Raw genomic sequence first — 14,779 nt, forward strand, 5'->3', positions numbered from 1 at the left:
AAAACCTTGAGCCACAAGAACACACTTGTTTTTCAATGGTTTCCTGTTCTTAAGTGTATTAATTATAGGTCCTCGGCTGTGTTTAAACGTGTAGATTTACAGTAGATCTACATGTTTAAACACTGCTTAAAACGTTAAACTTTGAATACCCATATTTGTGTTACATTTTCTCTTTCTCAACGTACTTAGTGTCTTTTTAGAGGTAACTTCCCAGTTAATATTGAAATGAATAGGTGTTGTTTATTACAGATGACCCTTCATTGTCTGTATACATGAACCGTACTGAAATGTCATCAATCTAACTGAAATGTGGCTATTTCAGTGGCTATTTCACAAAGCATTTTGTATTGTGCAGTATTGAACTAATGGTATGGTGACAAACTGGTTGAATAATGTTGTTTTCACTTCATTTCCAAAACCAAAAAACATTGATGATGTTGAATCAACGTGGAAAACGAATTGGATTTGCAAAACATCATTAACATAAGGGAATTTCATATTTTTTTTCACCCAACTTATAACTTCAATGATATTGGATTTTTTTTTTTTTAATGTAAAAATTGAATTCACGTTAGTTGACAACTCAACCAAATGTAAATCAAAAGTAGATGAGTTAAAACGACGTCTGTGCCAAGTAGGAACTGTCAATCCTGGATGTGAGGGCCCAAGGGGAAATAAACACCACACCAATTAAGACGCAAACAATTTAAAACTAAACTGAAACAAAAGGCGGTTAACAGAATTAACAACAATCAGAACAATACAAAACATTAATGCTGGTTCTAACAAACAAAGGAAAGAAACACAATGATCTTGTTATCTCTGTGTGGTGTCAAACTTGTAACTACTTTTGAACATAAAAATTAAAACCCAGAAACCTTTGCTGGTAGCTGATATCAAGAAAACAAACTTCAGTTGTTTCAAATAAGTAAAGAAACATTCTTGTTGCATCCCATTTGAAAAGCTACTTATCCCCTGAGTGTCGCTATACTGATAAGATGTGTAGAGAAATAGTACACTAAACTATGCCTATAGATTCATGCTCATGAACTTTATTTAGACTGTGGCTCTTAATCAATTAGGAGATTAATGATTACTGACCATAAGGCTCGTTAAATGTATACTCTAGGCTTTCACACATTTGATTGGTTATCTAACCGACTAGTCCGTGCAGGTAAATCCCTGCCCATGGTAATTACTGAGAAGGGACGTAACAGAACAGTGAGGCATTTACGGAGCAGTACACGGAGCTGAAAAACCTCACCAGGTGGCTGCTTGCTGTGACGTCAGCCCAAACTCTAAAAATAGGAAAAGCATAAAGCTGCTTAGGTTTTCTCTCATGTCACTCTGACCTTTGTACTAAAACAACGACAACGATCAGCTCAACAAATACACTGTAGTCATTTTCTCAATTATTCAAAAAAAAAAATTACAAAAAAAATAAAAGGCTCCATCACAAAATTCACAATTCATGTCAAACTGGAATCAACTTGAACTGTAATAATTCTGAAATAATGAAAAACATTTTTTTTTTTTTTAAACAGATGAAAATGTACTCCTAGACTCAGCATATCAGTTTAGTTGCATTGATAGAATCCAAGTACTTTCAAAATGTCTACAGAAACAATATGGCATGTAACATTCAATCAATATTCCTTTGTTTTAGTTACCTCTGTCAAATTACTACTTCGAACATTTACCTGTATGTTGACAACAAAGATTATGTTAAACCTACTGTGGGGGGAACCTTCGTCTAACTTTAGGTTTCTTTTCAATGGAGGAAGGAATTCACCTTGGGAATGAATGTAACACTGTGAGTTCATGTTCTGGAAAATGTATTTGAGAACAAATTAATTTTAGTGCGTCTGGTTCATTTCCTCTGGCTGTGCGAATATTGAAATTGGAATAAAAGGGTTTACCTGCTGCCTATTCGTCGGCCAGGACACTCTTGAAAACGAGATGTGCTCATCTCAAGAGGGACTCCTGGTCAAATCATTTTTTTTAGATAGAGATACAATCAATTGTGCAACATGTTATTTGGTTCAAATGCATGGTTCTTTTTTTTAAAGAACCAACCAGACAAGCACTTGCAGTCCAAGTCCATAAATAAACGAGACATCCAGCACTGATCATGACATTGTATTTTCCCTTGTATGAGACAAAACCCCCATTTTTTTTAAAAGTCCAAATGAACAAATTCATTTCATAACACTTACTGATTTAGAAGAAGTGTTTTTTTAACAGCCGGCAGCCAGCTCTTGTATTAAAACGGAATGTAATGTGACACATTGATTGGTTGGTTGTTTCCAAAAGCCAACCTTATTCTCTAGTGAAAAGGGCAAATGTAATTCACGACCACCACAGAGGTCAAAAGGGCATACGTTTCAGAGGGTAGTGTAGACAGAATCTACAGGGCAATGGAACTGATGTACAGTACTATAGCCAGTTGGTCAAAGCTATGAGAGGAATCATTCACATTTCCAGAAGAAGGTACATTCATCCCTATGACAACGTACCATATTCACCTAATAGACTATTAATTTGCTCTGATTGGTCTATCCCAACCATGTTTTATCGATTGATTAATTGACTTGCCTGTCACAATAGTATTGCAATGTTGAGTCAACACAAGGGGTGCAAAGCAATTCAATGTCAACATGCCTGAGACACAAACAAAGATACCAACTCAAACTCAATAAACCAACAAAGAAGAAAGAAACAAACATACCAACTCAAACTCAATAAACCAACAAAGAAGAAACAAACAAACATACCAACTCAAACTCAATAAACCAACAAAGAAGAAAGAAAACAACATACCAACTCAAACTCAATAAACCAACAAAGAAGAAAGAAACAACATACCAACTCAAACTCAATAAACCAACAAAGAAGAAACAAACAAACATACCAACTCAAACTCAATAAACCAACAAAGTAGAAACAAACATACCAACTCAAACTCAATAAACCAACAAAGAAGAAACAAACATACCAACTCAAACTCAATAAACCAACAAAGTAGAAACAAACAAACATACCAACTCAAACTCAATAAACCAACAAAGAAGAAACAAACAAACATACCAACTCAAACTCAATAAACCAACAAAGAAGAAAGAAACAAACATACCAACTCAAACTCAATAAACCAACAAAGTAGAAACAAACAAACATACCAACTCAAACTCAATAAACCAACAAAGTAGAAACAAACAAACATACCAACTCAAACTCAATAAACCAACAAAGAAGAAACAAACAAACATACCAACTCAAACTCAATAAACCAACAAAGAAGAAACAAACAAACATACCAACTCAAACTCAATAAACCAACAAAGTAGAAACAAACAAACATACCAACTCAAACTCAATAAACCAACAAAGAAGAAAGAAAACAACATACCAACTCAAACTCAATAAACCAACAAAGAAGAAACAAACAAACATACCAACTCAAACTCAATAAACCAACAAAGTAGAAACAAACAAACATACCAACTCAAACTCAATAAACCAACAAAGTAGAAACAAACAAACATACCAACTCAAACTCAATAAACCAACAAAGTAGAAACAAACAAACATACCAACTCAAACTCAATAAACCAACAAAGAACTCAAACTCAATAAACAACAAACAAACAACTCAAACTCAATAAACCAACAAAGAAGAAACAAACAAACATACCAACTCAAACTCAATAAACCAACAAAGAAGAAAGAAAACAACATACCAACTCAAACTCAATAAACCAACAAAGTAGAAACAAACAAACATACCAACTCAAACTCAATAAACCAACAAAGAAAGAAACATAAACAAACATACCAACTCAAACTCAATAAACCAACAAAGAAGAAAGAAAACAACATACCAACTCAAACTCAATAAACCAACAAAGTAGAAAGAAAACAAACATACCAACTCAAACTCAATAAACCAACAAAGAAGAAAGAAAACAAACATACCAACTCAAACTCAATAAACCAACAAAAGAAACAAACAAACATACCAACTCAAACTCAATAAACCAACAAAGAAAACAACATACCAAGAAACAAACAAACATACCAACTCAAACTCAATAAACCAACAAAGAAGAAACAAACAAACATACCAACTCAAACTCAATAAACCAACAAAGAAGAAAGAAAACAAACATACCAACTCAAACTCAATAAACCAACAAAGAAGAAACAAACAAACATACCAACTCAAACTCAATAAACCAACAAAGAAGAAACAAACAAACATACCAACTCAAACTCAATAAACCAACAAAGAAGAAACAAACAAACATACCAACTCAAACTCAATAAACCAACAAAGAAGAAAGAAAACAAACATACCAACTCAAACTCAATAAACCAACAAAGAAGAAAGAAAACAACATACCAACTCAAACTCAATAAACCAACAAAGAAGAAACAAACAAACATACCAACTCAAACTCAATAAACCAACAAAGAAGAAACAAACAAACATACCAACTCAAACTCAATAAACCAACAAAGAAGAAAGAAAACAACATACCAACTCAAACTCAATAAACCAACAAAGTAGAAAGAAAACAACATACCAACTCAAACTCAATAAACCAACAAAGAAGAAACAAACAAACATACCAACTCAAACTCAATAAACCAACAAAGAAGAAACAAACAAACATACCAACTCAAACTCAATAAACCAACAAAGAAGAAAGAAACAAACATACCAACTCAAACTCAATAAACCAACAAAGTAGAAAAAAACAACATACCAACTCAAACTCAATAAACCACAAAGAAGAAAGAAAACAAATACCAACAAAGAACAAAGAAGAAAAACAAACAAACCAACTCAAACCAATAAACCATACCAACTCAAACAAAGAAGAAACAAACAAACATACCAACTCAAACTCAATAAACCAACAAAGAAGAAACAAACAAACATACCAACTAAAACTCAATAAACCAACAAAGAAGAAACAAACAAACCAACTCAAACTCAATAAACCAACAAAGAAGAAAGAAAACAACATACCAACTCAAACTCAATAAACCAACAAAGAAGAAACAAACAAACAAACCAACTCAAACTCAATAAACCAACAAAGAAGAAAGAAAACAACATACCAACTCAAACTCAATAAACCAACAAAGAAGAAACAAACAAACATACCAACTCAAACCCAATAAACCAACAAAGAAGGAACAAACAAACAGGAAATAAATACAGACCACAAGCTTAATCCAGGTTTGAGACAACATTTGCACACTATCGTTCTGCAAATTCGACTTGTTTTTATAAAAATCTTCTCAGAGTATCTGTTATATTTAAAAGACACTGGGTCCCTGTACACAAAAAAAACTCCCATCATATCGCCCCCTTTTTGGTAATAGTTGTTGATAAAGTGCCTGAGCAAAATGGAAGTTTGTTAAAGATAGAATTCACAATAACTTTCTGCTATTATATATCAAATGTTTGGCCATGCAATTCAAACAAATGTCCCAGAGTTCCAGTTGAATACCCTCACCATGCTTTATGCATGTGATGATAAATATCCCCAACCACTCCACAGTAATGATCCATGACTCTTTAATGCTTTACGCTCATAGTTTCAAGCTACCGGTCATTTGAATATTTGAACATTAGAATATTTGTTGATGTAATGTCATAATTGTAATGTTAACTTTAACATGCCATAAAGCATGTTTAGTAAATAATCTTAAGATTTATACTATTCTTTATATCTAGTCTTTATATCTATTCTTTTACAGAGGGGGAGTTGGATGACTCCTTTCAATTATGTGTGATTTATTTAAAAGAAAATCTAATTAGAATTGAATATTTGAAACAGCTAATGTTTCTTTTAAATAAACTCCTTATAAGTTATTTTAAGTTATATGTTTCTCATTGGTTCAAACCAGGTGGGCCAAGTCTGGCTAAAATCCATCAAGAAAGTGAACATTTTAAAGCAGAAAGTAATTGAGGAGAGGGCTAGGGATTAAATGGGGGCAAAATAATGTGTACATTATAAAAGTAGACCTCACATGGAGAAACAAACAATTCTGACATCCCTACTAAGCTCACTTCAAAATTAAGCATATCTATGCAGAAACCAAAAGTTGAGAAAAAATAATATAGCTGATTTCTAAAATGTTGCATACGACATCAGTTAACTTCGAACTTCTGTCAAAATGTGAGACCTGACAAAAAGGCACTTGTAACGTAATAAATATAGCTTACCAAGCCACCTGCTGTATTCTGTCCTTTAATAAAGATAAAAGATTATAGACTCTTCATGGAAACAGAATGGCCGTCTTAGGACAAAGAGTACATACAGTACACACAATATGAAAAGGGTGGTTTCTCAATACGGATGCATTACCTATATGCATTACTAGTGCAATATTCTACAAGCATTAGATGCTATATGCTTTCTTCTCCTTATGAGTGTGTGGCCATGATGAAATGTGAATTTTATAGGCAACCTCTCCGGATAAATATCAGACAATATTTGTAGCATCAAAGCAGCCAATTGAGGAGAAACAGTTAAACCAGATTATATCAGAATATTTCCCAAATATTAATTATAGTACACATCTAGTACATTATGAGCATAATTATTTAAAAGGGAGAAGTTATTTAGGAAAAACAGCATAAAAAAGATGCCCTGGTTGCATTACATACATGTGCCCCTTTTTTCAGTCATTAAAATAATTATGTTTCTATCTGATTAATTGATTATCTTTCTTTATGACTTTAGTTAAATTGCCACTAATTACGGCAAAGTTTGTCTATGTTTCTCAAACAAATGAAAGGAACATGGCTTGGCAGGAACCAGAGTGAGAGGTGAAGGAACTGGCCGTGTACAGTAGCTAGGGTTACAACATTTAGTAGATTCCACAAATTTCCAAGTTTTCCAGAAATCCAGGTTGGAGGATTCTCATATCTCCTGATTATTCCCTCCTGATTCCAGGAATATCCCATCCGAGATTTCTGCAAAGCTGGGGAATTTTGGGAAAGTTGCCAGACGCTAAGGGGAGTCATATAATGTCTACAAGCCGTGCCTGTCAAGCTGGATCAAGCCTGGTCAAACCTGGTCAAGCCTGGTCAAGCCTGGTTAACTTTGAGGCCTCTGGCTCCCTGCCCTCCCTCCCTGGTGTCACATGCCCAGCTCAGGGCCCCTGTTTGGGGGCCAGGCCAGTCTATGGCTGCTCTGGCTGGGCTGGTCCTTGGGACGGGGTCGGGGTGCTGCTCATACCCAGGTGTGCAGGTGAATGGAGACGGAGGCACATGCAGATGAATTATAGCTTCCATCCACTCGCCAGAAGGGGTTCCAGTTGGGGGTCAACACCAAACCAAAGAAGGGATGGAACTGACACCCTCCTGGACAGACAGATCAGACACCCTCCAGGACAGACAGATCAGACACCCTCCAGGACAGACAGATCAGACACCCTCCAGGACAGACAGATCTGACACCCTCCAGGACAGACAGATCTGACACCCTCCAGGACAGACAGATCAGACACCCTCCAGGACAGACAGACCTGACACCCTCCTGGACAGACAGATCGGACACCCTCCTGGACAGACAGATCTGACACCCTCCTGGACAGACAGATCTGACACCCTCCAGGACAGACAGATTTGACACCCTCCAGGACAGACAGATTTGACACCCTCCTGGACAGACAGATCTGACACCCTCCTGGACAGACAGATCTGACACCCTCCTGGACAGACAGATCAGACACCCTCCAGGACAGACAGATCTGACACCCTCCTGGACAGACAGATCGGACACCCTCCTGGACAGACAGATCTGACACCCTCCTGGACAGACAGATCTGACACCCTCCTGGACAGACAGATCAGACACCCTCCTCCAGGACAGACAGATCTGACACCCTCCTGGACAGACAGATCTGACACCCTCCTGGACAGACAGATCTGACACCCTCCTGGACAGACAGATCTGACACCCTCCTCCTGGACAGACAGATCTGTAGTGCTGAGCGATTAACCAAAATATTTTGTTGTTGTTGGTTATTAAACAACGAATTGACCGACGTTGGTTCAATTACTGGAATTCCATTTAGTTTTTTTTTTTGTGAGCCCAATCATTCACAAGATAAATCTGAAAAATCAAGTCAAGAATTATGTGGAATGCTGGGCTGAAGGGGTGTAGTTTTCATTAAGTAAATATACAACCTTGTTCAGCGCAGAAACTTGGTAATTAACCACAATGACCATAATCCATTGTGCCAGTTTTCTCCGGCTCAGAGACAAATCAGCGAGGAAGATAGTAAACGAAGCGAGAGGTTTCATTCTCGCCAAAAATCTGTCCAAATTAACGCAATGCTTTTCTATGGACTTTCTTTGGACCTAAGCTTGTCGCCTGCTTTCTGTCTTTGGGACAACAACTCCTATTGTTAGGGTGGAGACACGAGCATCTCGTCATTAAATACAGATCTCTGGACGGATACACTTTCACACCTGCTACGTTAGATACACACAGACCACACAGACTCCATGAGGGAGGAATGTACACAACACAACGACGGGAGAGAGGGACAGAGACAGTTCGAGGAAGTATACCTTATCTATTTTGAAGAACTAGAAAAGGTATGTTGTCAGATAGCTCTGCAGCATACCGAGGCAGGCTAGCTAAATAGGATGACTACAGACAGTATAGTATGGGGAGCACATAACGTTAGATGGTCTGGCTGGCTGCTACTGTCGGAGCAGAGATGAGATGATGACTTTAAGGAATGACAAATAATAAAGTCATCAAATAAAAACGAACTAATAAAAACACAACTGAAATAATTTACTAGTTTATAGTGATTTATTTTGATTTCTACCCAACGTGGACCTGACTGAGACAATGGAATATTTTCAATGTTTTGGCAATTGAATGTTCACTATTTTTGTCTTTGGAACTTCCATGAAAAAATGTCTAAAATCACTGTAACGTCATTATTTCATAATGCATTTAATGCAAAAAATAAATAAATCGAAATTGAAAATCGTCATCATTTTTAAATAATCGAACCGAAACCGAACAGACCTGAAAAAGCACTAATCGCTCAGCAATTACAAATCTCACACCCTCCCGGACAGACAGATCTCACATCCTCCCAGACAGACAGATCTGACACTCTCCCAGACAGACAGATCTCACACCCTCCTGGACAGACAGATCTGACACCATCTCGGATTGACAGCGACATGCACTGCCTTCCATTTATTAATAACATAAAACTATCAATATTACAAATGTAAACAATTATTGTAAATATATGTTATCAATGTCAAACATTTTATAAAATTAAGTTAACTTGATGGAAAGAGAGAAGGAAAGAGCATACAGGCCATGCATCACCATGGCAGGCAGACAGACAGAAATACAGACAGACAGACCGACCATCAGACAAGGTGCTGTGAAGTAGGGCAAACACTATGAAGACAGTCACAGACACATGGCACGGCACAGGCAGGCCATGACAGTGCACCAATCCCCACAGTAGAGTAGCAACACAAGGCATGGTCACGGTCTTACCGATGCGGTCCAGGCGGTCGATGGCTACGGTCTCGAAAGCGCGGCGCATCATAGGGTACTCTTCCAACACCTCGTTGAAGTGATCCACAGAGAGGGAGAAGAGACGGCAATAGGTGTCAGCGCGAACGCTCGCCGTGCGTCTTCCCTTCGTCAGCAGACAGATCTCTGCAGAAACAATAAAACAACAGAAAACTCACAATCAGACTCTAGCTTTGTGATGTCCCTGAAATAATGCCATATTTCTTTTTTTGGTCACATTTCCACACACTTTCAAAAGCTCTCCAGTTTTATTTTGCAGGGAGACCATAGGTCGGGTATCCTATATTTATCTCATTACTACTGGGTGTGAGTACACTCTTTCTAAGCACTTTCTGTTTCGGTCTCTATGCTGTCTAAGGCCTGATGGCCAAAATGCGTACATCCATTGTCAGTAATACATTATTTACGAGTGTTGCAGATCTTTGACAGACACACAGGGAGGGAGGGAAGCAATGGAGTGGAAAATTACAGCCTTAACGAAGATCAGCTCAAACCCAATCTGAGGTGAAGAACCTCCAACATGGGACAAATGACCATGTAAATGAAGAATGGAGTCCAAGGTACAGCTGGTTCTAATGCACACAGCCTTCATCACTGCATTGTCACTAGAGCAGTGTCAATTCATCACGTTGTCACTTTGAGCTAATGATTCTGAAATGTCAGTGTATGTCCAGGCCCGGGCTGCTGCTGCTGCTACTGCTGCTGTTGTCTAGCATAGGCGTGTACAGTACAGAGAGTCAACTGTATAGACACAGTGATTCAAATCTAACACAGAGAACGGCCCCTGTGAACTTTGATTGTCTTTTGAAGATTATTTCTTTTTTGAGCCGACGTCCTGACATCTCGACGATCATATTGCCTTTTAAAGTCTATCACCGTGCATAGGTATAGATAACCTGTGTTGGATTGACTCCCAGCCTGCATGTATCAAGTGTAGTTCCTATACTTCAGCTTCATATTAAAGTGGTAGACGACCCTCTACTGATGCCTTGTCCCTGGCCCTTATCTCAGACCTTCAGATGGTATGTATAATATGTTAGCCACTGGGACATTATGTGCTAGTTCTGTAATTACTGGACTCTGCCCTTGGACATGTTACCTCTCAAATTAGACGCAACTCTTGGATCTAATTCAGTCAACGTAAAGATTTCCCCCTGCTGCAAGATTAACCCTGCTACAAACTACTGTGGGGTCAACCATCCTAATAGACCTATCAGAAAGACAGCCCCTGAGAAAGTAAACCCATCTTGTGCCCAGTGGCTAGCTGATGCTAGTTTATGAAAGCATTCATATTTATTGCTAGTGTGTAGACAAACATGTCCCAAATACAGCAATATCTTCTTCAAAACAATAAGTCATATAAGTCACAGTGAAAGGGACATGAATTCTTGGACGTTTGTTTGAGGACAATGCCCTTGACATTCACAGCCTAGATGTCTACTGTGAAAAGCGTTAGCTGCTATAGAGCTGCCTGCCATAGCCTGCAGGATGTGAAAACAGGACTCCCAAACTGTGAGTGTGAACAAGGTGTTAGTGCTGTTATAATAGAAAAAGCTCCTCATAAGTGCGATCTCTGTTGGCACAGAGAGAATCCATGTGGTGCTATGAACAGAGGCTTCAACACTGAGCATCCTATTCGCTATATAGTGCCCCTTAGGGCTCTGATCAAAAGTAGTGCACTATATAGGAAATAGGATGCCATTTGGGACACAAAACCATACCCCCTCAGTCTCTATAATCGCTTCACACTAAAAATAATGAGCTAGCTTAAAGAAATACACTCAACAGAGAGCGAGAGCAAAGAGAGAGACAGCAGAGAGCGAGCAGAGAGAGAGCAGAGAGAGATAGAGCAAAGAGAGAGCGAGCAGAGAGAGAGCAAAGAGAGATAGAGCAAAGAGAGAGAGAGCAGAGAGAGAGCAAAGAGAGATAGAGCAAAGAGAGAGAGAGCAGAGAGAGAGCAAAGAGAGATAGAGCAAAGAGAGAGAGAGCAGAGAGAGATAGAGCAAAGAGAGAGCGAGCAGAGAGAGAGCAAAGAGAGATAGAGCAAAGAGAGAGAGAGCAGAGAGAGAGCAAAGAGAGATAGAGCAGAGATAGAGCAAAGAGAGAGAGAGCAGAGAGAGAGCAGAGATAGAGCAAAGAGAGAGAGCAGAGTTAGAGCAAAGAGAGAGAGCAGAGTTAGAGCAAAGAGAGAGACAGCAGAGAGAGAGAGAGCAGAGAGCTAGAGAGCAAAAAGAGAGACAGCAGAGAGAGAGAGCAGAGAGAGAGAGAGAGAGAGAGCAGAGAGAGAGAGCAGAGTTAGAGCAAAGAGAGACAGCAGAGATAAAGCAAAGAGAGAGAGCGAGAGAGCAGAGAGTTGGAAATACATTGCAGCAGAGAGAGAGAGAAAGTTGGTTTCATCTGGAGTTAATTGCATTATTTGACAGGTGGCAACCCAGAGGAAAGGAGGAAGGTTAGATGCCTGAGTTGGCGAGAAATTAGAAGGTGTTTCTGTCACTTTCACAAATTAGCGGACGATCAGTTAGCTTAGCTCTCCTGTCCTCCGTGTGGTTCCCAAATAGCACCCTAATACCTATACAGTACAATACTTTTGACAAGGGCCCATAGGGTTCAGGTCAAAAGTATTGCATTAGGAATAGGGTGCCATTTGGGACTCAGATTCTCTCTCCTTCAGGGCGGACAGTGTGGGAACAGAGCCAGGGCACCCAGCACTGTAGAGTCGTTATCTGGACTACAAGCGGATCTGGGTTTACATACTATTAGAAATCATGTCAAATACGTTATCTAAGCTTGATTGAGCTTGACTGACATAATGGAACTAATAAAATAGTCACAAGGAGTGTAAAACTACAAATCACGCCCATCTGGCACTCCTGTTAGGCTAGAGCAAACGCTCAACAGATCTGAAAGGTTTCAAATAGTATCTGAGCCCAGATCAGGTTGGGAACGGGGTATAGCCACCCAGCCTTGAGGCGTAGACATCTGGACAACCTGGCTTGGAAGTGTGAGACCTGGGAGAGTGTGATTAGCACGCTAACTCTAGCTAGTTTGTCGGTATGACAGTGTGATTAGAATGCTAACTCTAGCTAGTTTGCCGGTGTGACAGTGTGATTTGCACGCTAACTCTAGCTAGTTTTTCGATACAACAGAGTGATTAGCATGCTAACTCTAGCTAGTTTGTCGGTACAACAGTGTGATTAGCATGCTAACTATACCTAGTTTGTCGGTACAACAGAGTGATTAGCATGCTAACTCTAGCTAGTTTGTCAGTACGACAGAAAGTCAGACTCAGGAGTGATTAGCATAGCGTTCCTGGTTAGTATTCCATATTAGTGTTGGTTAGATTTACTTTTAGCATGCTAATACTATCCAGTAGCATTGGGCGTAGCTAGCCGGCTTGCATCAGTGTTATTGTCAGGTCCTCTGTCTGTCTTTGGCTAGATCTGGGGCTATGTTATGCTGCTGATAATGTGGTTCAGTGGAGGGGAAGTAGTGAGGTTTCTGACTGGACCAGCTGCTCTCAAGTCAGCTCCCTACCTAATGCCATACTTATGCAACGACCAACAGAGAGGGGGGGGGTGTATCACTACCCACCAGATGGGCAGCAGGCCGGAGCAGGTGGCTGGCATCAGCATAGCGTGGCAAAATGACGGGCTACATACACACACACACACACACACACACACACACACACACACACACACACACACACACACACACACACACACACACACACACACACCATTCATGCTGCCTCAAAATGAGTGGAGGCTCTGTTTCATTTCAATTTGATTTCTATTCCCGTTTGGGGCTTACAGTGCACACCACCATCACACACAGCATGATGCAACTAAACACAATTCACTGGTGACAGGAAATAACCCTAGGAAATGTCCCAAAAATTAGTCTAGGTCAAAAGTAGTACACTGCATAGGGAATAGGGTTCCATAGGGCTCTGGTCAAAAGTAGTGCACTATATAGGGAATAGGGTTCCATAGGGCTCTGGTCAAAAGTAGTGCACTATATAGGGAATAGGGTTCCATAGGGCTCTGGTCTAAAGTAGTGCACTATATGGGGAATAGGGTTCTATAGGGCCCTGGTCAAAAGTAGCACACTATATAAGGAAGAGGGTATCATTTGGGATACATACATAGTGTGCAGAGCAGGAGCAGGACAATTATAATATACACAAAACAACCCCTAGAAGGAGCCTCTAACTGTCCCTTCGCTGTGATCCGTTTGAATTACAGCCTTCATTTGCCCCCTGGTTCACCTTCCAAAGTCACTGGTCTCTAGGCTGCCACGAGTCTTGCTCATAAAAAGCACAGGCCCTCTCACTGCAACTACTCCTACTATTCGTCTCTGTCACCTGGCTGCCCTGCCAACTGCTATAAGACAATTGTTTTGTAGAATAGAATAAAATAGAATAGATACTTTATTGTCCATTTGGTTCGAATGGAAATGTGTCTTTCACCTTTTCCCCACAGGTGTGTATGAGCTGCCTGAGAAGACCAGAGGACCAGAAAATCATAAAATACTGTACCTGTGAAATGGTCTCTATAAAATACTGTACCTGTGAAATGGTCTCTATAAAATACTGTACCTGTGAAATGGTCTATAAAATACTGTACCTGTGAAATGGTCTATAAAATACTGTACCTGTGAAATGGTCTATAAAATACTGTACCTGTGAAATAGTCTCTATAAAATACTGTACCTGTGAAATGGTCTCTATAAAATACTGTACCTGTGAAATGGTCTCTATAAAATACTGTACCTGTGAAATGGTCTATAAAATACTGTACCTGTGAAATGGTCTATAAAATACTGTACCTGTGAAATGGTCTCTATAAAATACTGTACCTGTGAAATGGTCTCTATAAAATACTGTACCTGTGAAATGGTCTCTATAAAATACTGTACCTGTGAAATGGTCTCTATAAAATACTGTACCTGTGAAATGGTCTATAAAATACTGTACCTGTGAAATGGTCTATAAAATACTGTACCTGTGAAATAGTCTCTATAAAATACTGTACCTGTGAAATTGTCTCTATAAAATACTGTACCTGTGAAATGGTCTATAAAATACTGTACCTGTGAAATGGTCTATAAAATACTGTACCTGTGAAATGGTCTCTATAAAATACTGTACCTGTGAAATGGTCTCTATAAAATAC

At 39.1% G+C, this 14,779-nt stretch overlaps 1 protein-coding gene across 2 annotated transcripts in view; it reads right to left on the reverse strand.

Moving 5' to 3' along the window:
• LOC112257341 (potassium/sodium hyperpolarization-activated cyclic nucleotide-gated channel 1) overlaps positions 1–14,779 on the reverse strand; it is a 165,464-nt gene that overhangs the window by 11,446 nt on the left and 139,239 nt on the right. For both annotated transcript variants that reach the window (XR_006084006.1, XM_042326470.1), the window contains exon 7: positions 9,564–9,728. Coding sequence is in view for 1 of the 2 variants with exons in the window: in XM_042326470.1 (XP_042182404.1) it covers positions 9,564–9,728 (165 nt within the window). In the remaining variant the exon portion in view is untranslated. The remainder of the gene's footprint in view (positions 1–9,563; positions 9,729–14,779) is intronic.

The sequence above is a fragment of the Oncorhynchus tshawytscha genome, linkage group LG09 (genome assembly GCF_018296145.1).
Source record: "Oncorhynchus tshawytscha isolate Ot180627B linkage group LG09, Otsh_v2.0, whole genome shotgun sequence".
In the NCBI taxonomy this organism is placed as follows: Eukaryota; Metazoa; Chordata; class Actinopteri; order Salmoniformes; family Salmonidae; genus Oncorhynchus; species Oncorhynchus tshawytscha.